Source organism: Neopsephotus bourkii, unplaced genomic scaffold (assembly GCF_033783945.1).
Source record: "Neopsephotus bourkii isolate Nb327-2 ecotype Australia unplaced genomic scaffold, CSIRO-AGI_Nbou_v1 NB_196, whole genome shotgun sequence".
Classification (NCBI taxonomy): Eukaryota; Metazoa; Chordata; class Aves; order Psittaciformes; family Psittacidae; genus Neopsephotus; species Neopsephotus bourkii.
In genome coordinates this window covers 10,869,978-10,893,608 of record NW_026900709.1, presented here as the reverse complement: position 1 = coordinate 10,893,608, position 23,631 = coordinate 10,869,978, and the positions used below count along the sequence as shown (strand labels likewise).

Here is a 23,631-nt window from a genome sequence, read left to right as displayed (position 1 = left end):
CTTCATGAGGTTTGCATCAGCTCACCTCACAAGCGTGTCAAGGTCCCTCTGGATGGCATTCCTTCCCTCCAGCGTATCAACCAAACTACACAGCTTGGTGTCATCAGCAAACTTGCTGAGAGCGCACGCAATCCCACTGTCAATGTTATTTACTGATAACACACAAACCCGAGTTATTTCTGTTGCCTGCACCTCTGATACCACTCCCAGGATCCACAAATGCATTGTGAGGGACATTAGAGAGTACAGCCTTCTCTAATCGTTTTTAGTATCAAATATGAACCCTGTTGCCCACAAATTCCTCTAATTCCTTTAAACTTGCTTTCTGCTTCGACAATAACAGCCCTAATATTCTTCTGCAGTAACTGTATATGATCTATATACTTCTGAAATTGCCGTATGTTGAGATGCAAAATGTTAATAGTGAGCCTGTTGCAAAGTTTCAGATTTCCATAACTCAAGTTCCACAAGTTGGCCAAGTAACCTGTCCACTGGGTCTCAATGCTAGCACAATATACAGTTACTGCTGATGTAGTTTTAATGAAGTTTTATGATTTTCCAAGGTTTATTTCTTCTTTTAATGATTTTTTTGAGCATCCACAAACCAAGTGTATGAAGACAAATAAGTAACTCAAAAACATAACTTCCACGCTTCAAGCACACTGGAGTCCAAATTCTATAGTTACTGGCAGTGAATAATACAGACACGTAAGCAAATGCATTACTTAACAGGGCTACTACTCACAACTGATGATCCAGTATGATCTTTTAAAGAATATTAAGAAATTGCCAGTGGTGAGACAGCTGTGTTTTTCACGTTTACAAGCATAACTTTTTTATTTCTCCCTCACTTCAGAATTCCTTGATTTTTGTAGACATGAATACATATTTTAAAAGAGCTAAGTTTAAAAGACACTGCAGGTCAATATATAGTTCACATAACTCGTTGGCTTTACTGGCAAAGACCAACCAAACATTTTATTTCTTCCTCATGGCTGTACCTATCCCACAGGTTGCAACTATCTCCTACTGCATGAAATTCTGGTCATGGGGCTATCTCATTTACAATACAGACCTGCTAACAGTTGTATTAGCGCAATGAAGCAAGCAGCTAATAACACAATATTCTCAATGTTTAGTCCACTGCAAATATACTTACCCTGATTTTTTTTTTCATACAGCCGAAGTACTGCATAAGTATATGCTCATTAACTCTATTCCTCAAAACATTTCTGAATAGATAAAATTGTACTTAAGTTTTCAAACTCTTTTCCTTCTGGATTTCCAGGTGCCTTCTTACACCAAACTCCAGGTTCACCTGAATTATCTGTTAAAACCAGTTATTTAAGTGCACGTCAAAACCGCAAAACCTGCAAGAGCAGCTAAATACAAAAACTGGGGCACCAACAGCTGTTTTTCTGAGAACCAAATATTATGTAATGCTGATTAAATCTTTGTATAAGTAGTAGGATGCACAAGTTTCCATTCCAATCGGTAAGTCAAAAACATATCAACTAACCTTTCATCAGCTGCCTCATACATGTCACTGTCCAATCTGATTACACACTGGTCATTATTTACCCTCTTTTCAAAAAGATTCAATTACAGAGCTCAAGATAATGAGTTCTGTTGCCTGGCTAGTCTGTGTCCGAAGTGAACAAAGAGAAGAGAATCTTTAATGTTAACTTGTTAACAGATAGTTTAGTATTCCAGATCACTATAATTCTGCCATATATTGCATAAAAATTTTATCACATCCACACTGAGGTGCCATCTACTTACAGTAAGTTATCTACTGCACAGAACAGAAGCAAATACTCATTTTGGGTAGATATATAAGGTTTTTGGTAGCTAAAAAATTAAATAATTGCTGCACATACCAGGAACAGGTTTTTTACAAGTCTCCACAAGCCAAACACAGCAAGTCCCTCCTGAACTACAATGTATCTACAAAATACAACAGTCTGAATATCTGCTTTTACATGAACAAAAAGCAGCACCAATTCTCAAATCAAAATGTTTTCAAGAACAAGTTAAGGGAAAAAAATAAGTTGTGCCATACATAAACAACATTTTCTAGAATCATAGGAGCAGCAACGATTTTTAAGGTGCCATCATGTTAAGGGGTTCCCTTAACATGACAGGTCTCTTCCAACCCAAACCATTCTATGATTCTATGTTATGATTTAGGTTGAAAAAGACCTTTAAGATCATTGAATCCATCCATAAGCCATGGTAACTTATGAAATTTATTTTCCAAAGTCTTTTCCAAGGCGAAATTGAACTTTTATTCAGGATAAAATAAATCATTTTATTTAATGTGGATGTACCTAAAGGAGTCAAGTAATGTTTGTATCAGAAGTGTACTTTATATTTTCAGATGTGTCCCAACTTAAGAGGTCTCTGGTTCAAACCGCAAAAGTCTCAGAGAACAGCACTTACATTCTTCTCAAATGAAACTGAACTGAAAGATGCCCTTCACCAGGTCCGTGAGAGCAATTTACAGCTAGCCCTAAATAAAAGTCCCTAAACATACACAGTGTGAGCAAACTCCTCAGCAACAACTGTTTCACTTTACAAATCTACACCTATTACACACTTACTAACGCAGACCCCAGTCTATAGTGGTTGGCTCTCAGAAATACTTCTCTCTCAAAACCTCTCCCTCACAGCCCTTCTATTACCAGTGAAGTCAAAATCAATCCATATACTGGATCCAACTAATCTGCTTTTGCACAAATTCAGAACCCTGGATCAAAAGCACACTATGCTTTGTAAACCCAAGCATACACAAGACTAGTTAACTAGTTAATACAGACTCCACAACTAGCTTGCCACCATCGCTACTTACACAGCCTGGTCAGATGGGAAGACAACCACCATATGACTTACTAGGAGTTTCAAAAATGATGGTGATATCTTTTCAATACCAGGATGACTAAATGAAATTATTTCTGTGCTAGCTTTGTGGAACCTCTCCATCCACCATATGTAAGTAGTTTAAGCACTGCATTAGGACAGGTCTAACTCACCAAATACAGAATTTGACCTACTAGGCCAATGAACAGATATGCACGCAGCTTATTATTCTAGAAAACTTGCTAGCATGCCACAGGAAGTTAGTTTTCTCTCCGCTTTAGCACCAAGCAGCATTAAATATCCTGCTGACTAGAAGAGTAGTGGCCTTTAGCAATAGATCCCTTATCTGAAAAATACAGAATAGTAATGGCATAGTCTAATAAAAAGTCTATTAACCCTAAATAAAGGTCAATTGATCTACAAATTTTATCAGAGAGACTTCTAGAGTGGAAATTGCTATGAAAGACAAATATCTATGCTAAGGAGCACCCATTTTACAGGGCTATTACCTTGTCCAGGTCTTGAGGTTGCAGATGTTCCTGAGGATGGCAGTTCAGCCTCCTGCCAATTAATTACAAATAACATTATTTGAATATTCAGCTCCATAGTACCTTTCATCTTAAATCAGTATTATTATCAAGGTTCTTACCTTTGCACTTGATTCTGGATCAAATCTTTCAAGAATTAATTTAGCAGTCTTGTATGTTTCCTTCTCCATTACTTCCTCAAGCTGAAAACAAAAGGTTCCACACATCAACACAGAATTCTTCAAAGTATTTTACCCTCTCTATCCTCCCATTTACAAGCAACTTACTAATGTCACCAACAGATGACCAGTAGCATGTTCAAATACCTACAGATTTGCATTATTCAATGGAAATGAAATTTTGCTTTCAAAAATCGTTTCTAAACTCTAATGGGCTACTTCTGCTTAACAGCTTTATTGCAAGGAAACACCAAATATTGCTAATTGTTTACATATAATGAGGAGAATAATTACATGCACCAACTTCAATAATGGAATGTGCAAAAATCTATCAGCCATCATTATTGGAAGTTATAGGCCATGACAAGCAAATGACAGGCAATTCCTTAGATTTATTTCCTCATAGTACTTAATGCTATTAATTTAAGGAAGGTCGTTAGCCAAGTGCTTTACAGAATAAAGTCTCTGTGCCAATTAACTGCTGTCAGCATCGATTTTAGATTATTTATTAGCAGAAGCAATTAGCTTGCTGCAAAGACTGAAAATTCACTAACTAGAGAACAGCCATGGAATTTGCTCAAATGACTTTAAAGACTGCATTTCCGTCTTTACAGCAACTCCAATGCTTTTCAGAAAAAAAGAACATGCTAAGAATTGAAATAAAAAATTTACTGAGAACTATGCATACTTTAGGGAGTGTAATTAAAGCACTTCATTATTACAGCATTTTATTTACAATGCACTCAAGTGGCTTTATAGTTAATACATGGGCTTAATTAAAAAAGTAATCACTAGCAAAGTATCATTTTAGTGGTTAACAGCCAACATCAGAAGCAGCTTAACTTTAAAATGGAGATAGCTGAATTTATGACAAATAGCTAATAGGTATAGAAATTATAATGCATTTTACAGTATCTTAAGCAGACCTTTTCTCCTAGATATACCAACTAGTGGCCATGTTCAGCTAAAAATGGGGGGGGTGTTTGTTCTCAAGTTTGCTGTTGACATAAACTGCAAAACTGAAAAGGTCAGTGGTCAAAAAATTAAGTTCTCGCAAACTCATCTATCATTGCTAAAATAACAAATAGTGCAGGTTAACATGACTTTTATGCCATTATTTAGCTAGTGAGAAATTAACATTTCAGCCATTCTGTGTATACAGATTTTGCAGGGGGGTTTATCTTTAGACAGACCTCAGAAGATAAATAAAATTCACTCAATTTAATGGATACATAGTATCAACTTAACACTCACTCTTACACACTGTACCAGACATTTAAGGCAAGGAATACTATCCAGGCTGTTAATCACTACTGAAACAAAAGGGAGTGAGAAAAGGGAAGTAAAAATCAATTTCCTAAACTTGTATTTCACCAGAACTTTGCAGTTAACTCACTAACTTGGTAAAAGAAACGTTACACACTGCAGTATCAGAAATAAGGGTCTAATAGGAAAAATTGAGTATTTATTGCTTATAAAAGTAAAAACCATAAGGAAGAACTTTATATGAAGGGGTAAGGTTAGTGAGGTGAAGCTGCAAACTGGGAAAGTGTGAACAGTCAGTGTCAATATCTGCCCCCAAATCAAAACAAAAAACTGAGCCATGCATGCAGCTGTCCTTATAGCAACACAGAAAAATAAAAAAATAGCCTTTTGCAGGACAGTGACCTTTAGGATGGGAAAAACAGAACGCTCCACCATTACTTTAAGCTTTCTTTATCTAATGGACTTCTTGCCATGAGTATTAAACAGGACAATAGTTATTTGCGGATATTCAAGTTTTCAAAAACAGTAACACTTTCAAATGGAAAAAAAAAAAATAGTTGTTCTTCTGTCCTGGGTTTAGCAGCAGCAGTCATTTTTTCTCCTTCTTGGTAGCTGGTGCAGTGCTGTGTTTTGACTTTCGGGCTGGGAACAAAGCTGATAAAAATGATGTTTTGGTTTGGCCAAGGACTTCGTGAGTCTCATGCTCTGCCAGGGAGGAGGGGAAGCCGGGAGGAAGCAGAGACAGGACACCTGATCCGAACTGACCAAAGAGGTATTCCATACCACAGCATGTCATGCCCAGGGGGGAACTGGGAGGTACCCGGAAGGACAGGGGGTTGGCCGGGTGGGACTGGTGGTTCAGCACGTGGTATTGTACTCCCTTCCTTTGCTATTTTCTCTTATCATTGTTGTCTTTGGTGGTAGCAGTGGTGATTTGTATTGTACATTAGTTGCTAAACTGTTCTTATCTCAGCCCGTGGGAGTTGCATTCCTTCGATTCTCCTCCCCATCCCTCTGGGAGCGGGGAAAGGGGGGGGCAGCCCCTGGGGAAGGGGGGGGACGGACTAACGTGGGCCTCGATTGCTTCCAGCCTGGCACCACTCACTGGGAGTAAGTGCACAAGCTGTCTTGGTTGGGGTTAAACCACAACATCTTCCCATTATATATTTATTGGATAATTCAACAAGTTACTCTTCAGATTTTGAAATTCATATATAGCTTTATAGTTCTACTAAAGCTCAAGCTGAACAAGAATTCAGTTTCACAACTGACTCTTTACAAGTTCCTTGAAAATGTATAGAAATTGTCAAGACTACTATAAGCACACTCACAGCTCCTAGGGTTTCACTTCCAGGACACATTTTTCTAAAATTAAATTTGGCTAACAATATCAAATTAGGAATCAAAAAGGTCAAACCTTAATCACTCTTTGAGTAAATTAATATAATTACTAGAAGTAAATAATGGCCCATGTAAAATTGAAATACTTTCTCTATACTTGCATAGCAAAAGAAAGTGGCTTACGCACTTGCCATGGCAATCTCCTTTATAAATGCAAATCAACGTACTGACTTCGGGATTACTCACCATCCTGAAGCATAACCTTGTAAAAGTTAACCTAGTGCTGAGCACTGGCTCACTAACACAGCAACTGCTCAACACCCCCTGCTCTTACTCTATAATACACACTTCTGAGATCTACTTTATTCCAAGGGCTAATTCACAGTCTATTATTATCAAACTTAAACACTAAGTAATCGAGATCACAAATGAAATGTCTATGAAAGTTAATACCAGCGTACTCAGGGATTTTTCAAACTTACTTCATGGAATTAACCTTAATAAAGAATCGTGGTCATGCACTGCATTCTCTCCTATGAATAACTGCACGGATGGTCTGTTTTCTAACTGGCAACCAAACAGAATTCCTGTGGCAACAACACCAGTTGCCTATACTCAAGAGTAATATGAGCAACATATCTTAAGATTCTTGTAAACAATATTTAGCCACTGGAAGTCTGAAGTACTGGCACAGTGCAAGCTACTTATTTGCCACACTACCACATGAGTACTTACATTGAATTACTTGGTATGTCAAGCCTGACTATGGCAAGTCATTTATGTTCACAGAAAGCCATAGGACTCATTTCAGTCTACCATGTAAGATATGCTAGTACACATCAAAAGTTTCCTTAAAATATGAAATAAATCATTTAAGCCACAATAATCAAGTATACTCTGCAATACCCATGCAAACAGTAAAATAACCAAAGTAACTGACCACACCACCCAAGTCTTGGAAGGCAGATGCAGGGACTGTAAGAATGAAGACCTTGGGCCCACTGTAGGAGAGGAACTGGTTTGAGACCATCTTAAGAACCTGAACATACACAAGTCCATGGGACCTGATGAAACCTATCCATAGGTACTGAAGCAGCTGGCAAATAAAGTTGCTAAGTCACTGTTCATCATATTTGAAAAATCATGGCAGTCAGGTGAAGTTCCCCGGTGACTGGAAAAAGGGAAATAAAACCCCAATTTTCATGAAGGGGAAAATGGATGACCCGGGCAATTACAGACCAGTCAGTCTCACCTCTGTGCCTGGCAAAATCTTGGAGCAAATTCTCCTGGAAGGCATGCTAAGGCACATGAAAATCAACAAGGTGCTTGGTGACGGCCAGCATGGCTTCACTAAGGGGAAATCCTGCCTGACCAATTTGGTGGCCTTTTATGATGGGGCTACAGAACTGATGGACATTGGTAGAGCTGTTGATGTCATCTACCTGGACTTGTGCAAAGCGTTCTGCACTGTTCCACGCGACATCCTTGTCTCTAAATTGGAGAGACATCAATTTGATGAATGGAGCACTCGGTGGATAAAGAACTGGCTGGATGGCCGCACACAAAGAGTTATGGTCAATGGCTCAGTGTCCGGCTGGAGACCAGTAACGAGTGGTGTCCCTCATGGATTGGTGTTGGGACCGGTCTTGTTTAACATCTTTGTCGCTGACATGGACAGTGGGATTGAGGGCAACCCAAACTTCCCCTCAGCAAGTTTGCTGATGACACCAAGCTGTGTGGTTCGGTTGATTGAAGAATGCCATCCAGAGGGAAATCAACACACTTGGAAGGTGAGCTGATGCCACCCTCACGACATTCAACCATGCCAAGTGCAAGGTCCTACACCTGGGTCAGAGCAATCCCAGGCACAGCTACAGGCTGGGCAAAGAAGAAATTCAGAGCAGCCCTGCAGAGAAGGACTTGGGGGTGCTGGTCAATGTGAAATGAACATGAGCCGGCTTCAGTGTGTGCTCGCTGCCCAGAAAGCCAACCATCTCCTGGGCTTCATCAAAAGGAGCATGACCAGCAGGTCGAAGGAGGTGATCCTGCCCCTCTACTCTGCTCTCGTGAGACCTCACTTGGGAGTACTGTGTGCAGTTCTGGTGTCCTCAACATGAAAAGGACATGGAACAGTTGGAACAAGTCCAGAGGAGGGCCACGAGGATATCAGGGGACCGGAGCACCTCCCGTATGAAGATCAGCTGAGAAAGTTGGGGCTGTTCAGCCTGGAGAAGAGAAGGCTGTGTGGAGACCTCATAGCAGCCTTCCAGTATCTGAAGTGGGGGCTATAGGGATGCTGGGGAGGGACTCTTCATTAGGGACTGTAGTGACAATACAAGGGGTAACAGGTTAAACCTTAAACAGGGGAAGTTTAGATTGGATATAAGGAAGAAATTCTTTACTGTTAGGGTGGAGAGGCACTGGAATGGGTTGCCCAAGGAAGTTGTGAATGCTCCATCCCTGGTGGTGTTCAAGTCCAGGTTGGACAGAGCCTTGGGTGACATGGTTTAGTGTGAGGTGTCCCTGCCCGTGGCAGGGGGGTTGAAACTTGATGATCTTAAGGTCCTTTCCAACCCTAACTATTCTATGATTCTATGAACTGTCTTGTTACAACACTGCATGAAGGAAATACTTATCATTCATCAATAAATACTTTTTTTAACTGTATTTGGAGCTTCCAATTGCGCATTTGGAGTACCCTAGCACATACTGGGTAGAGAAAACTGGGCTTATACAACAACCAACTCCCAGTACTTTCTGTCACATACTGAGGGTTATCAAAGTATCTACAAGTTACATATGCTTAGAAAGTTGAAAATTTAAAGTTCATTAAATAGTAGTTATCTTAAATAACAAATTCATATGCTGAATCTTCACCACACATGGTGTTAACTCTAAGGCAGCCTCAAAAATCAGACTTCTTTTTATTTTGAAAATTAACAGAAGCAACTTTCCAAATTCTTACCTGAAATGCCTAGGAAGGCAGCTCAAGTCTAATATTACACTCAGCCTGCTATAAGGGTAGCTGAGCAAACTTCAGCAAAGCTTAATTCTAACTTTAGCAAAGTAATTACTACAGTATCTTTGCAACTCTGTCCTCAGGCTAATAATTATCCCATCTTTAGTCTGCTGCTCCATGTAAAGTCTCCACTAATTCCCCCTTGTAGCAGCTTAATAGATGTCCTGTGCCCTTGCTTTAATATGCTTAACCCTCTGAACTTGTTCATCTATACATTCAGGCTTAAGGGCTGACATCCTCATGAACCAAGAACTCTAAAGCCAAAGTTACAGCTACACAACCAGAGCACATCTTACAATCAAGGGGGGGAGGAAGCTGTATCTTGTAGTGCCTTAATTATACCTAATGAACTTAATCCCTAGCCCCAATCCATAAAGAAAAAAAAGCATTCACTAGGAAAAAAATATCGTAGAGTCAGTTCTGTGTAGAATTAAGTATTATGCAAACTCTGTGTCAAAAAGTACAGGATAGAAAATATTAACAGGCATTTCCAGATGAAATATCTATATTTGCATGTGTCAGGTATTTCACCCACATGAACAGCCACATGATTATGCCACCAAACAGAACTTCAGTTCTATTGAGCAGCTCACTGCATAGCCACCAGGGCATTTTATATAATAGATGAGGAGCTTACTCCATTACAGGAAATCTTCAGCACCTAAGTAATGTCACTAGAGAAAAGGTGGACCACAAGCCTGTAAGACACAAGTAGTGTAACATTTTTTCAAAAGAATAATTGTCTTCAAGATAAAGATTTCTCTAGCAATGGGTATCTGAGCTGCAATGAAGTGAAAAGTCATGACAATGCCTAGAAAACCATTTGCATTACAAATAAACAGGAAATACATAATTTACTTATCCCGATACTTTGAGGATCACAATTTAAGTATCTTATTAGCTAATCCTATTTGCAAACTCAGTAGCAAATCAGAATCTAACAGCGAAAAAAAAATCCCTTTCCTTCTTGCTTTACATTAATTTACTTGAAGGTTTTTGCTTTTACTAAAAAGTACGTGTTGCTATAGGTCTTCATAGCCACAGACAGTGCTAAGAAAGTTAATCCAAAATAAAAAGAAATATTATCAAAACCAAATTTTTACAGAACATAATGAGTGTTTTTATCTAAAAGACAAAGTATATTCTGACTCATTACCTGCATCCACTTTCAGCTCATTTTAACATGCTAGGTTTCATGTATGTCTATTTAATTTTAATGTTTAATTGAATATCTTTAAATTATTATGAAAATCAGGAGTCAATATTCTGAGTAAAAAAATACCAACACTGCTGATTCAAGAGGTTGCAATACGTCTTCTGTTTCTGGTTCCTTCATAGGAACCAGGCACTCACAAGATTAGGAAATAACCATGGACTTTTTAATTCCCCTCAGATTGAAAAACAGCTGAGTTATAGCTTATTGTACTTCCCAGAACTCTGTTTTACTAATCTTACTTAGAAGCTTCTCTTTAATGTTTAAAACTTCACATGCATATATACTAATGGTAATTTATATTTCCAGGTTTAAACTCTCCATAGTTACACTATAATTTCTATATTGTTCACTAAGCATCCATGCAGTTATTTAACATTAAACTACTGCCTGCTCTTCTACAATGTTGGGTTTAATTTTTTGTGTATGCAATATACACACTTACATCTTGTTTCAAGAGCATCAATTCCCAAAAGAAAAAAAAAAAACCAACACACAAAAACCTCTCCCCTTTATAAACCAGCTTCTTCCTACTAGTTTTCTTTTTTTCAATGCCTTTTCTCTAAGGAAGTGCTCAGTATTGTTAGTTCTTCTAGAATAAATATGAGGATTTTCATGATTATGGAAAACTAAACCAAAATGAAGGCTTCACATTTAAGATTCCAAAAGCTGACTTGTTCTCCGTTATGCTTTTTCTGCTCCAAGAAAGTTCCCTTCAAAGCCATCCGATTACATACACCAGAAAGACTAATTTCAGTTAAGCAGTTTTCATAAAATAAGAATTAAAAACACAGTTGTCATACTCATTTATTTTGTTCTCAGAAAATGTAAACCTCTCCAACGCCATTTTTATCACCGCACTCAAAGAACACTTCTACTAACAGATTCCTTAATACAAAGAATAGCATACGTAAATGTCAGCAAATACTCTTAACCTGTAACCTAATTATGTCATTGTTCTTTGCTAATAATTTTTACATCTGCATTTTAAAAGTAAAAAATATATATGTAAAAAATGCAGTGGAAGATCAGTGAAAGCTGTTTCCCCTGTAAAGGGCATAGGATATCAGACTCTTACCAGACACAGTTTTGGTAGCTTTCTTGTGGGTTTTCAGTTAATTTAGCTACCATGGCAAAATCCAGAAGGCATGAAGTGAACACTTGGGAAACTCATCAACAACATAGCTTCATACTACAACTTTCGCAGGTTTTGGGAAACTCATCAACAACATAGCTTCATACTACAACTTTTGGAGGTTTTGGGGGTAGGAAGGACTGTTTGGAGAAGGAGGGTGTCTGGGGTTTGATTTGTTGGGATTTTTTTGTGGTGGTGGGTTTTAAATTTTTTGCCTTGCAGGCAAAACTTTGCCAGGCAAGAGATGAAACCAGCAACATAAGTAAACAGAAAACTTCCCTCTGGAATGATTAAGTGGAGAAGAAATTTATTAAAAAATAATAAAAAAATAAATCTGCAAAGAGTGCAAGTTATCCAAGACTTGGAATCTTTTCCATCCTAAATTTGTCCGAGATCAACTGCTGATCCAGTTAAAGCAAGCACCTGGCATACACCAGTTTTATACTGTTAACTCATACACACAGCTCACAAAATAGATGACATCAAGAAAACTGATAGGACTGATACACAACTTTTTGGAGGAAAGAATGGAAGAAATATGTAGCACAAAAATAAGATGGAGGAAGATGGGAACTAAGAGGTGATGCATTTAAGATGTAAACAATCTGTCACGTGAAAGATAACTTCATCTTATCTAGATTAAAGTCCTTTTTGCCAATTATGGAGAAGATATTAAGTGACTAACTATCAAAGATATACTTGTACTCTATGTTCTTAAATAGGATTGTTAAGTGTTAAGTGTTGCAACAAAAGCAAAAGCAGCAGTCAGCAATGAGTAGGTTAAAGCATACATTTTTGTTTTCTGACAAAATGGAATCACTTTACATAGATCTAGTAACATTAAAACAATAGGTTTTTAGTTAAAATACAAGCAGACAATTTATTCTCTCATGTAAGCAGCCCTTTATAATTTGGGGGTAAGGAAAACCTTGCATGGTACTAGGAAATGTATAATAGTTTCCCCTCCCTCCCTTCCTCCCTCCCCTCTTCATCTATATATTATAATCAAACTCCTAACAACTCGCTTTTCTTGAAGTTTTACTTACTATTTTTTTCTTTTGAGATTTTAAATCTTCCAGCGCATCATCTACAAAGAAGGACATCATACGTTAGTTTTCATATATGAGTAAGAGAATTTCAGCACGTTCTAAACGTTATTTCATCCTGAGCAATCAGGAAAAATTATGCACTGACCACTACCAACCCTACAACATTAGTAAACGGTGCATAAAATACCTGACGTTTTTGTGACATTAAAAAAATGTAATTCATTTTAAACATTTAAACATTGAAAATTATAAATTACAGCCCACATCACTTTACAGTTACAACTTAAAATAGTCTTATGTACCATCTCCTCATTAAACAAACCAATTGCAGCCACTGCCTTTCTTTTTGATACACATTAAAACTGGTGCAGCAATGGACCAAATATGCTTCATCTCATGTGTCAAACTACAGGAAAAAAAATCCAGCCTTGAGGTCTAAGTATTAATATAACCAAGTACCAGATTTACTGGCTTCAGTACTTCATGTAAGCCTTAAGACACATCAGTTTCAAATGCCAGGTGAGTTCTGAGCTTCAACTCTCAACCTATTACAAGTTTCAATACTATAACAAAACCCCAGTTTTGTAAGAAAAGCTACTAGAAGATCATTTTATTACTAAATATTAAGAGAGACTGTTACAACTACTAGGCACAGCACTTAATCTCTCTAAAAGGACAGGAAAGAAGAAAGGTCAAATGCATGTGTGATTTTCCTTTAAGTCAATGTTGCAGCTTGGCACTGACGGAAAAGTCATTGTAATTAACCACCACCTAATATAGAAGGTATCCTCTTGATAACCCACTTTCTACTACCTCCTTCACACGAAGAAGAGTTTAACAAAAAAACTTTACTACTTCTTCCCTTTCCAGCTCCGCTGGACACCAGCAGTTCATTTCCTGTCAGATACACCTATTTTTCTCCATTTTTCAGTTTAACAAAAAAGGAAAGAAAACATTCATAGAACTACAAGAAAGAAAAACAAAGCCCAGCAAACTAAATATATACTATTTTGTATCTTTATTTGTATATATGTAAGTATGCTATGCACACTTTTTGAAGTTAATTCAGGAACACTACTGCTACTCAAAATGAAGTGGACACATAATTACTTCAACTGTTCCAGAATGTAAAATTTATTTTGGTAGATTAAGACACTGTATTAAATGTATAAAATATTAAAACTGGGCACATACATACCTGAAAGTTTGTGCAATGAAAGGCTAACTATAACAATCCCATATATAGTAATGATAAAGGGAACAAGACCACATTTAGCATTAGGTTGGAACACAAAAGATAGACAATTCCAGGAACTGTAAATTTTCACATTAATAAGGTATCTTCCTCCACCAAATTTTACATTTACATTAGAACATCGCCTCTCATGTAGCCATATACCAGAAATACACTGCAACAGCGTGGTATCACATAGCCAAACAAATAGTACAAAACCATGAGCTGTTACCAGTTACTTAGGAAACATGCAGAAATGACTAAAACGTCTTCAACCCTAGCCTCCCACAAAGCAATGTTATCAGTTTAAAGTGTGGGCTTTTGTTTCTGATCACTTTATATCCCGCGTTCAGCAAGAACCTCATGGAACACCTGCCACTTCAGACATGGCCAAATGGCAATTACTGCAAAATACACTCAAAAAAACCAATATAGAATCATAGAATAGTTAGGGTTGGAAAGGACCTTAAGATCATCTAGTTCCAACCCCCCTGCCACAGGCAGGGACACCTGACTCTAAACCATGTCACCCAAGGCTCTGTCCAACCTGGTCTTGAACACCACCAGGGATGGAGCATTCACAACTTCCTTGGGCAACCCATTCCAGTGCCTCTCCACCCTAACAGTAAAGAATTTCTTCCTTATATCCAATCTAAACTTCCCCTGTTTAAGGTTTAACCTGTTACCCCTTGTATTGTCACTACAGTCCCTAATAAATAGTCCATCCCCATCAGCCCTACGGATACTGGAAGGCTGCTATGAGGTCTCCATGCAGCCTTCTCTTCTCCAGGCTGAACAGCCCCAACTTTCTCAGCCTGTCTTCATACAGGAGATGCTCCAGTCCCCTGATATTCTCGTGGCCCTCCTCTGGACTTTTTCCAACAGCTCCATGTCCTTTTCATGCTGAGGACACCAGAACTGTACACAATACTCCAAGTGAGGTCTTATCTTAATCAAGCCTACAGAAAAAAATAATTCATACTAGAGAAGTCAAAACCTGCAAGCTACCTCATTTATTTTTATCACATTTTAGGACAGATCAGCCTAAATTTTTGTCAACAGTTGTTCGCCTGACCAATCTTAAAACCTGAAATTCTGTAATCTCTCCATATCACCTTTCTTAGTGTCTTCACTACCAGTTTTTCCCCATTCAGAGCACAGTTCCCAGAAGTCGTATATTCTAGTTATCCAGCATAGAACCTCTTTAGAGATTTAGAGTATTAAATAATCATCTCCAGTGAATCAGTGTGTTGTATTAACTTTCCCCAAAGTAAAAGGCTAGCTCTGACCCACTCAGTTGCCAGTTTGCTCTCTGAGCTACATTTTCTCCTGCTTTACTGCTGTTACTCTTGCACTGCTCATTTGATTTCTCTTCTCCAAATACAGGACTCGTATCTTTGAGGTAAAAAGCTTCATTTTTACCTAATCTCTGGAATAATGCAGAAATAATTCCTTCTGTTCTCACATCTACTAAAACTCTTTATACACAAGTTCAACAAAAGCACTAGACCTGCTTGTATGCTAAAAATGACAATAAACACATTTAAGCAAACTAGAAAAAAACATACTTTTTTTCTTATCCAGGCATGAAATGTAAATATACATTCACCTTTGAAATGAATCACACAGCACCACAGAAGATATGGACAACTTTATTTCTGCATAAAAATGTATGTCCTATGCTTGCATATCAAATGCAAACATTAAGTTTAAGAAAAATTCCAAAAGTGATATTTAACTCGTAAGCTGTCACAAATTAAATACGTCATGTTGTTCTGCAAGTCATAAAACATAGTGCAGCGTTGAGGTTTTCCTGTATTATTACTCACATCACTATGAAATACTGTTACAGGCTGGACTGCTTTCAAAGGAAGTCTCAAATGAATTCTAACTACTGCAGACAACTGCCACAGGTGCAGTTTTCCAATTTTGTATTAGAATGAATCTGCATGTTAACTTTTTATACATATTTGAACACCTCCCTGCCCACAGCAGGTGGGTTGGAACTAGATGATCTTTAAGGTCCCTTCTAATCCTAACCATTCTATGATTCTTTTTTGGCTTTGTTACATGACTCCCTATTTTCCTTAGCTCTCAAAACAGCACAGAAACACCTGCTTATCCCTTCTCCACTCAGGAAAATATAAGCATGCTTTGGAGAACTTGGGAGAAAAAAGCTCTACTGACAAACAAATTAAACAGATCTGTTCTAAGTCTTTTCTCTTATACATGAAGATAACAAAGACTATTGGATATAACTGCAAGATGCAAGTATTGAGGGAACTACTACTATTGCTTATATTTCTTTTCCCTCACACCTACACTACATTTTATTCCATGATACTTTGAAACATGCAAAGACAGGAGAAAGTTACTACAATTCAGTAAGTGAAAAATTAAGTAGCTTCCTTCCTTTTCTTTCAAGAACCATGTGGGAGAAACAACAGTTTAGCTAATGCTACCTATTTCAGCATCAACCAAAAGGCTGCTACTCTTTTCCTGGAAGCCAAGTTATCAAAAATATTTACATTTTCATAGCAAGCGTCATTCTAAACTAGGTCATATTCTAAAAAAAGACAGAAAAATACTTACTATTCCTTTCTGTCCTTTTGGAAAAGAAAAAAATGAGCAGTGTTCTTATAAACCAGATTCTTTAAAATAGAAAGGAAAATTACATTAATTAAAATATATTACAGTAACCATTTCTGAAGTCATTTAGCAAACAGAATACTTACCAAATGAGATTTAATTTTGCAAATACAAAGAACAATAATCTTAGAACGTTTATAAAGAAAGCTAAGAATTCAATTACTACCTTGTCAACAGGACATCATTGTTGATCTAAACAAAATCATCCTCTTTATTAAAGTTTAACCAAGCATTACTATAGGTAGAAATACTAAGGCAGCAAGAGCAGCAAGTAACATGATCACTCGCTCAGACGTTCAGCGGGAACTTTTAAAAATCAAGGTGTGTGCAGCTAGCTGAAAATTACTTAGTCATCACATCTTACTTGATAGATTTATGATGCATGTTGTCCAGAAAGCCAAGGTTATCAGCTAAGGCCCAAAATTAAGACCCAGGAGAAGGTCTTTGCAGAAGAATTTAATGCCAATGAAAACCATGAGATTCAGCTATTGTACAAATGGTATCCCAGAGTTAACTGACCTGACTCCTGGCAATTTTACAGAACTCTGAATCTACTCAGTTTCTGCAGGGTTTCAGCTGACTTAACTCAAACAATGGAGCAGTTTATCTGTGCTCAAGATAAAGTTAAACTGGTCTATGACCATTTTACATTTGAAAGGTCTCTCTGCAATCATCTGGACTTCATTTGTTTCAAAGCTTAGAATTGCTTATAATTATTAAGTTGACACTTTCCCTGGCAAGTTATTCAACCTAAGCCAAGTGGCAAACCTCGTACTTCAAGCCCCTCCAAGCATCTCAGTCAAAACTCTCCTAGTGGCAAGCACTATATAATAAAGCTTAAACTAGTAATGTTTCATTTTGGTAGGGAAAAAAGAAAAGTTTTCTGAGTAACAGCTAGTGTAAGAAAGCAAGTAAACTGCTAGTACTACAAGATTTCAAGTAGCTTCTACTTGATTTATAGGAACATCTTTTGCATTTACATAATGGCTGCCCAGTGCAAAATGTTTTCAAGTATTAACACCACAACCTGAGTTAGGGAAGTTAGACAAGTGGAATGCAACACTAACCTACCACACAACAGTGAAACATAGAAAAATGTAACTATTCCATGTTCAAAGGTGTGCTGTGGATGGCTGTGTCCACTTACACAATATGCGTCTCTCCATAATGTATCAAAAGAAATGTTTTACAGGATTTTAACTGCCTTAAAGACTATGTTACACAGACAAAAGCATTATTTCTTTTTTACTGTATGCTTAATAAAAACTATTCTACTTAAAGCTGTATTCTAAGCTAACAGATTTATGGTAGGACTTCATGAAATTAAAGAACATTCACCTTAAAGAAAGAGGTAAAATTTAATAGCAGACCATTTCAGACCAATTTTACAAAATACATATTTTTCTGAAAATCAGATATGCAAGATGAATCAACCTAATACAAATGAAAGTCACTTTAAGGAAAGCATCCTTCTAACATGTTAACATATGTCTTCAACTTTTCAGATGTTTCAGTATGCATTTAAAAGTAATAATGTTATATATTCCTAGAACTTAACTCACTCTACCAGCATCAGTAACTTGCTGAGATCCTGAGGGAATGACCTAAGGCAGAAATAAGTTGGTGACTGACTGCAAGCTGGAAAAGGCAGACATATTCCAGTTTGATTAGGGCTGAAAAATCTCTAGAGCTATTACTGGGTGGCACCAGGCATTCAGCGTGGAGTCACCTCTTGACCGAGAACAAAGACAAGCTGGCAGTTGCTTGCCATTCATATCTGCCAAAAAAAAAAAACTGAAGGGGAATAGCTTAAGGGGAAAGCCTGATAAACAGTTGCAAGTCATAAGAGAACAACAGTCTAATTCTAAATGTTAGTAAGACGATATCCAATTCAGACTTTTACAGAAACCCACCTTTAAAAGAAAAAAAAGAAAAAAAGGAAGAAACAAGAATTGGAAGACAAACTAGAGAATAAAAGTCCTTTGTGCAAATTCACTCCACAGCATTAGAAGCCATCACCTTCAGCAACAGAAGTTTTAATCTCTACACAAATCCTAACACACCTTTGTGAAGGGAGGCTGGTAATACTTCCTCTTCTACAAGCCTTTGCTGTTAGCACAAGCAAGCATCGCATGCTAACGACAGAGTTATAAATCCTTGTCCTTAAGTGCAAAGTCAATTCATGTTGCTGCCAAAGATTAATTTTGAGTGTTAATTTCTATATTAATCCTTTCTAGTCAAGATACCGCTGCCCATGTATCTTCTCCACAGGATTCCATAACAGCAGCACATTAATACGTTATGCATCATACAATATGATGCACAAAAAACATCTTCAAGGGGTTTCTTTGCATGTTATGCTGACCCACACTAAACAAACTTGCAAAGCCTTAAATACTTAGATTCTACTTTGCTTTTCAAATATAAACCTAGGGCACTGACAAGTCATGTTTTCATACACAGGTGCCATACAAATACGGACAGTATTTATGATGCTCATTTCAGCAAATTAGTAAATGCACTGTGTTTCCTAATGGCAGGCAAGTTGCTCAGTAGGTTGCTTCTTTTCCTTAATGGTCTACAGGAAGAGGAGACAGGGAAGCAGCTGGTTAAGTGAGGTGGGAGCCTGTTTTGCCAAAAGTAGTTTTCTTAGAAAACAAAAGCCATTCATGAGCACAAGCTGCCAATCAGCTCAGTGAAACAAGAAAATAGACAATATTTTCTCCTAGTTGGATCCAATGATGTTAGGATATTTTCTGGTTGATAAAAACTGTAAATTAATTTCCAGGAAAGCAGCTAATTATGTAAAAGCAACAACATATTTAGTCCAATGACCTTCAGGTGACTTCTGTGTTAACAATCACCCAATATACAAGTTTCTCCATTCATTATTGCTTTGGGGGATTTTCCCCCATAATTTTATACAGTGCATTTTATATACAGGTGACATACCTTCAGCCACTTTCTCACAGCAGTGTTACTTTCCCAAACAGCAGTACAAATAAAACCCAAAATTATGCTCTTCCGCTTACATTACATTACGTTGGCTTAAGCTGTTCAGCCTGTAGCCCTAATAATATAAATAAAAAGCCAAGTAACTTTAGATGCTAACATCTTTTGATGGTAAGACTTAGTTCAACACTAAACCTATCCCATGAGGGAGATTTCCCTCAAAGAAAGTGTGTACCTAACTACTTGGATTTATCTCTAAAGAAAAAAATTCAGCAAGTTATGACAACTCAAGGATTGCCAAACGCAAGCTGAAACCCCTGCTGAGATGCATTTTTCATCTCCTTTTACTAGAGACATCGGAACGGGGGGGGGGGGGGGGAAGAGGCATAAGAGGCATATTTACTTACATCAATGGAAATGCAAAAAATGGAAGTGTCATTATCAACCTTGCTGTCCAATCATCAGGAAGACACCACAAATATACAATTAAGCAGGTAATAAGGTAAAGAAGGGAAGAGTAGAGAAGCAGCCTTCCAACCCATAGTTTCTGTAGTCTCTGATTTTTTTCTCTAAATTCTTCTAATGTCTGTATTTCCTGTAAATAAAAAGGGTTAAAACTTATCAGTGAAATTAGTAGGTGATTTTACTAAGCTGCCTTCAAGTGTTTTCTAAAATTAGCCATATCTATTTGATACTTGATTAGAAAAGTCAAACTTTTTGCTAAATGACAAGATTTGCCCAAAGATAACTTTCACAACATAAATACATTACACTATTAACACTGTCATATAGGCCACTTGCACTGTATTAGCAGTAACACATCACTACTGGGGAGAAATATTGCAAATCAGCACTTTTTTCTATTTATAATTTTTTAGTCTATATGGGACGAAAGGAAAATACTAATGCTACAAATGGGTCTTTACAATCACTAAATCACTACCAACCATAATTTGCATCCTAAAACTTTTATCAGGCACCCGTGGAATTTCAAATGCTTCTAACACTTTTCTACTAACATGGGAAATGCCTGAAACTCCTTCATCATTTCACATATTTTAATTTCATAATTTCCCTCACATGAAGAGTGAAATCTTGAACATCTGTATGATGCTTCTGACATATTAGTAAGCGATCAAGCAATACTCTGCTATGTTACCATTTCGACTGCATTTCAAGTAACAACAGGAATACTCACAATAAAAGGAAAGTATTTTCAATAAAAGGAAAACAAAAACTATGAAGAGCATATTTCAAAACCATTAATTTCCCCACAGAGTACAGACATCTGTCAAATGCTGGCTAAAAATCACAACTGATTACTGAACCGTCTATTCAGTTATTCTGCCCTTGATCTTACTACCACTACAGTTTCAACTCTTATACTTAAAACATACACTGAAGCTTTTCTAATGAGTCTGATGAATGGAACTTTGTGTTAGTGACATTTTCCATTACATGGGATTTTAACCATTAGTTATAACTATATTGTGCAATATAGCCAACATATCCAACTTCACATCCATTCCCATTTCGGGCTCTCTAAATAAATTTTCAAGCTGTAGTGTCCCGCTGTCCATTATACAGCATTTCTCTTGGTTGGTTGGGAATTTTTTGGTTTTTTGGTGTTTTTTTTTTTTTTGCAGGGAGAGGAGGTGCTAATGACTAGTAGGAGAAAAAGGTAACAGTCCATCTGAAACTCAGTCTCTAGTACATCCAGCTGGAATAATTATCAAAGTAATTAAAAAATCCATTACTGTATTTTACCTAATGTGAAAGAAATACATGGCCAGCAAAAAGGATGTATATTTCTAAACAAAAATCAAACACAAATACATACCTTATCAATTTTTTCTAATACTTCTACAGTGGAAGGCTTTGCCTGCTTACAAGGGAAAAAACAAAGATGTTGATCTCACTTTTTAAAAAGAAAAAATTTGATGATTACCATATATAAACAGTTTAATAACAAAAAGACATTCATTACAGATGAATGTATTACCTACTTTACATAAAGGTAAGTTTTCCTATTTTAATAATGACAAATAGAAGGGACTGTAATGAATCACTATTTTATAGCTGGTATTGCTCTTAACTGAAGGCTCTGCTCCTACACCACAAAGAGATGAAAACCTATAATGCATGTACAGCAATAATGGATGTTTGCGGTAAGTAAAACAAGGACAGAACTGATGAGTTGAAGGAATAGGCAAAACAAAGAGAATATACACAGGAAGCCCCAACTTGAGAATTTAGGCTTTTTATTACTGTTCATTCCACACACAGACAGTGCGACTGCAAACAAGTGTTACCATCTCCACTAAAATTCCCCTTAGGAACAACCTGAAATCCACCTTGTAGGCTCCTTTCCTCATTTCTAAGATAAATCCACTGTCTTTCTCCCACCCTGCAAGCCACAAATTCAGAAACCATACCCTATACTGTACCACCATGAAAATGAGCTTCTTTTTGTTACACAGAACTGATGTTTCATCTAAACTTTTGCCTTTAAAGTCTTGTATGAGAGGCTCTGAAATCAATTGATAATATGTAAAGGGAAACCTAGATTCAAACAATTCACACCTGCCAAGAGAATAGTAAAAAACCTCATGTTTCTTCCTCACAAACTCAATACACCATTTAATAATATACAAACTAATAAAAGCAGTAAGAAAGACTTGCATACATAGCTACCAAAATATTTGTCAGAACAGACATGCTTTGACCTAAAACAGCCACCAATCTTTCAAGTCACAGATGCTGCTGTATCTAACCCAGTGAAGCACCACAAAGATATTTAGATTTACAGGAACAGTTAAAATTATATTTTTGTAAGTTAACCAAACCAGTGCCAGGCCTGGCACTACAAAGGAAATAAAGGAGAGCCACAGTTTCACAGTTTAAGGATTTGCCAGAAAACATTTTTTATCATTATGTCTCTCTACTGGACTTTTAAATGAGATATTAAAGGGAAAAGTTTAGCACCAACATTCAACCAGTATTAATAGTCAACTAACAGACATTAAGAAATGCATCCTTCATATTCCCATCTTCTAGATGAAAGAGTACTGTATTTTTACGCAATTTTACTTACCCTCCATCTTGAAATTAATCCACCCATCTTCTACTGTGGACAAATGTTGGCAGAGCTATCAATCTTCTACAAGAATTCACAGCTAGAAGTGAAGCATTAAGCACTTAGGAGTAATCTAACAGCATAGTTCAAGACTCTTGTATTTATTCCAATATATAAAGGAATCAAAATATCGCATAAAGCCATTGGCTAGTTATCTACCCGTGAATTATTTAAAAATCCAGTCTGTTTCACAGGCCATCCTATAAGTCAGCTGATGATCAGCCCTAATGCAACTATCCTTATTTTTACTTTGGAAACATTTAACCAGAGGGGAGTCCCCAAAAATAGAGGCATAAAAAAAAACTACTAAAAAAAGGTACCAAAATCCTCCAGCAGAAAAACAATTTAAAAACTTATTATTAAACAGGATTAAGAAACTCATTTCTGATTATTTCATCTGCTACTCATAAGCATAACTCAATGTGCTTTTCATCTGTCATTCCAGGCATCCAGCACTAATATCCCACTATTCATGAGAAAGTTCATCTCCCATAAATATACCCCCTTCTCACGCTCTCAACCACAAGAGCATATTGGATAGCACTATTGTTTTTCTTTCCTACAATCAGTTTCAAGGTCAAATAATCAGTTTCAAAGAGATTTCGCCTGCTTTAAGAAAGCACTACACTGGCAAGTCTTCCCTACACACAATGTACAGAGCAGTCACCAGCATATCAAATGGCTCTAAAGCAATTCCAAAAGTGCAAAAGTAGCTCACCTTACCCTACGCAAATCTGCAGCCCATGTACAGCAATAACTTGATGATCTGGGACTAGGTTCCTGAAACAAAAAGCCTAACAACTTCCTGTCAGCAACTGGTTGGAATCAGCTGACAGCTTGGAATCAACTTTTGAACCTTAGGATGGCAGGATTTCCCTCCAGTCATTTAATTTACAAGTTTTTACTCAGTGAATTAAAATATTACAATTAATAGCCACCTGCACAGTAAACTAATGCTGATTCCCAATTAGGGCTCAAACCTTTTTAACTCTGGAATGAAACAGTCAGATTTAATAAAGCACTGGTCTAGTTAGGCAGAAATGAGAGTGATTATCTTATTTATTAAGTAACC

The 23,631-nt window shown here is 37.1% G+C and overlaps 1 protein-coding gene across 2 annotated transcripts in view; it reads right to left on the bottom strand.

Annotated features, from left to right (window-relative positions):
• Positions 1 to 22,630, bottom strand: part of LNPK (lunapark, ER junction formation factor) — a 42,501-nt gene extending 19,871 nt beyond the window's left edge. Inside the window, exons 1-7 of one of the 2 annotated variants that reach the window (XM_061380029.1) lie at positions 22,518 to 22,630; positions 21,264 to 21,308; positions 19,831 to 20,018; positions 16,415 to 16,473; positions 12,586 to 12,626; positions 3,509 to 3,589; positions 3,369 to 3,420 (exon numbers count right to left, since the gene is read on the bottom strand). In XM_061380029.1, the coding sequence (XP_061236013.1) occupies positions 3,369 to 3,420; positions 3,509 to 3,589; positions 12,586 to 12,626; positions 16,415 to 16,473; positions 19,831 to 20,018; positions 21,264 to 21,308; positions 22,518 to 22,544 (493 nt within the window). In that variant the 5' untranslated portion in view covers positions 22,545 to 22,630. The remainder of the gene's footprint in view (positions 1 to 3,368; positions 3,421 to 3,508; positions 3,590 to 12,585; positions 12,627 to 16,414; positions 16,474 to 19,830; positions 20,019 to 21,263; positions 21,309 to 22,517) is intronic. The other variant, XM_061380040.1, reaches the window with a different exon arrangement.
• Positions 22,631 to 23,631: the final 1,001 nt, after the last annotated feature.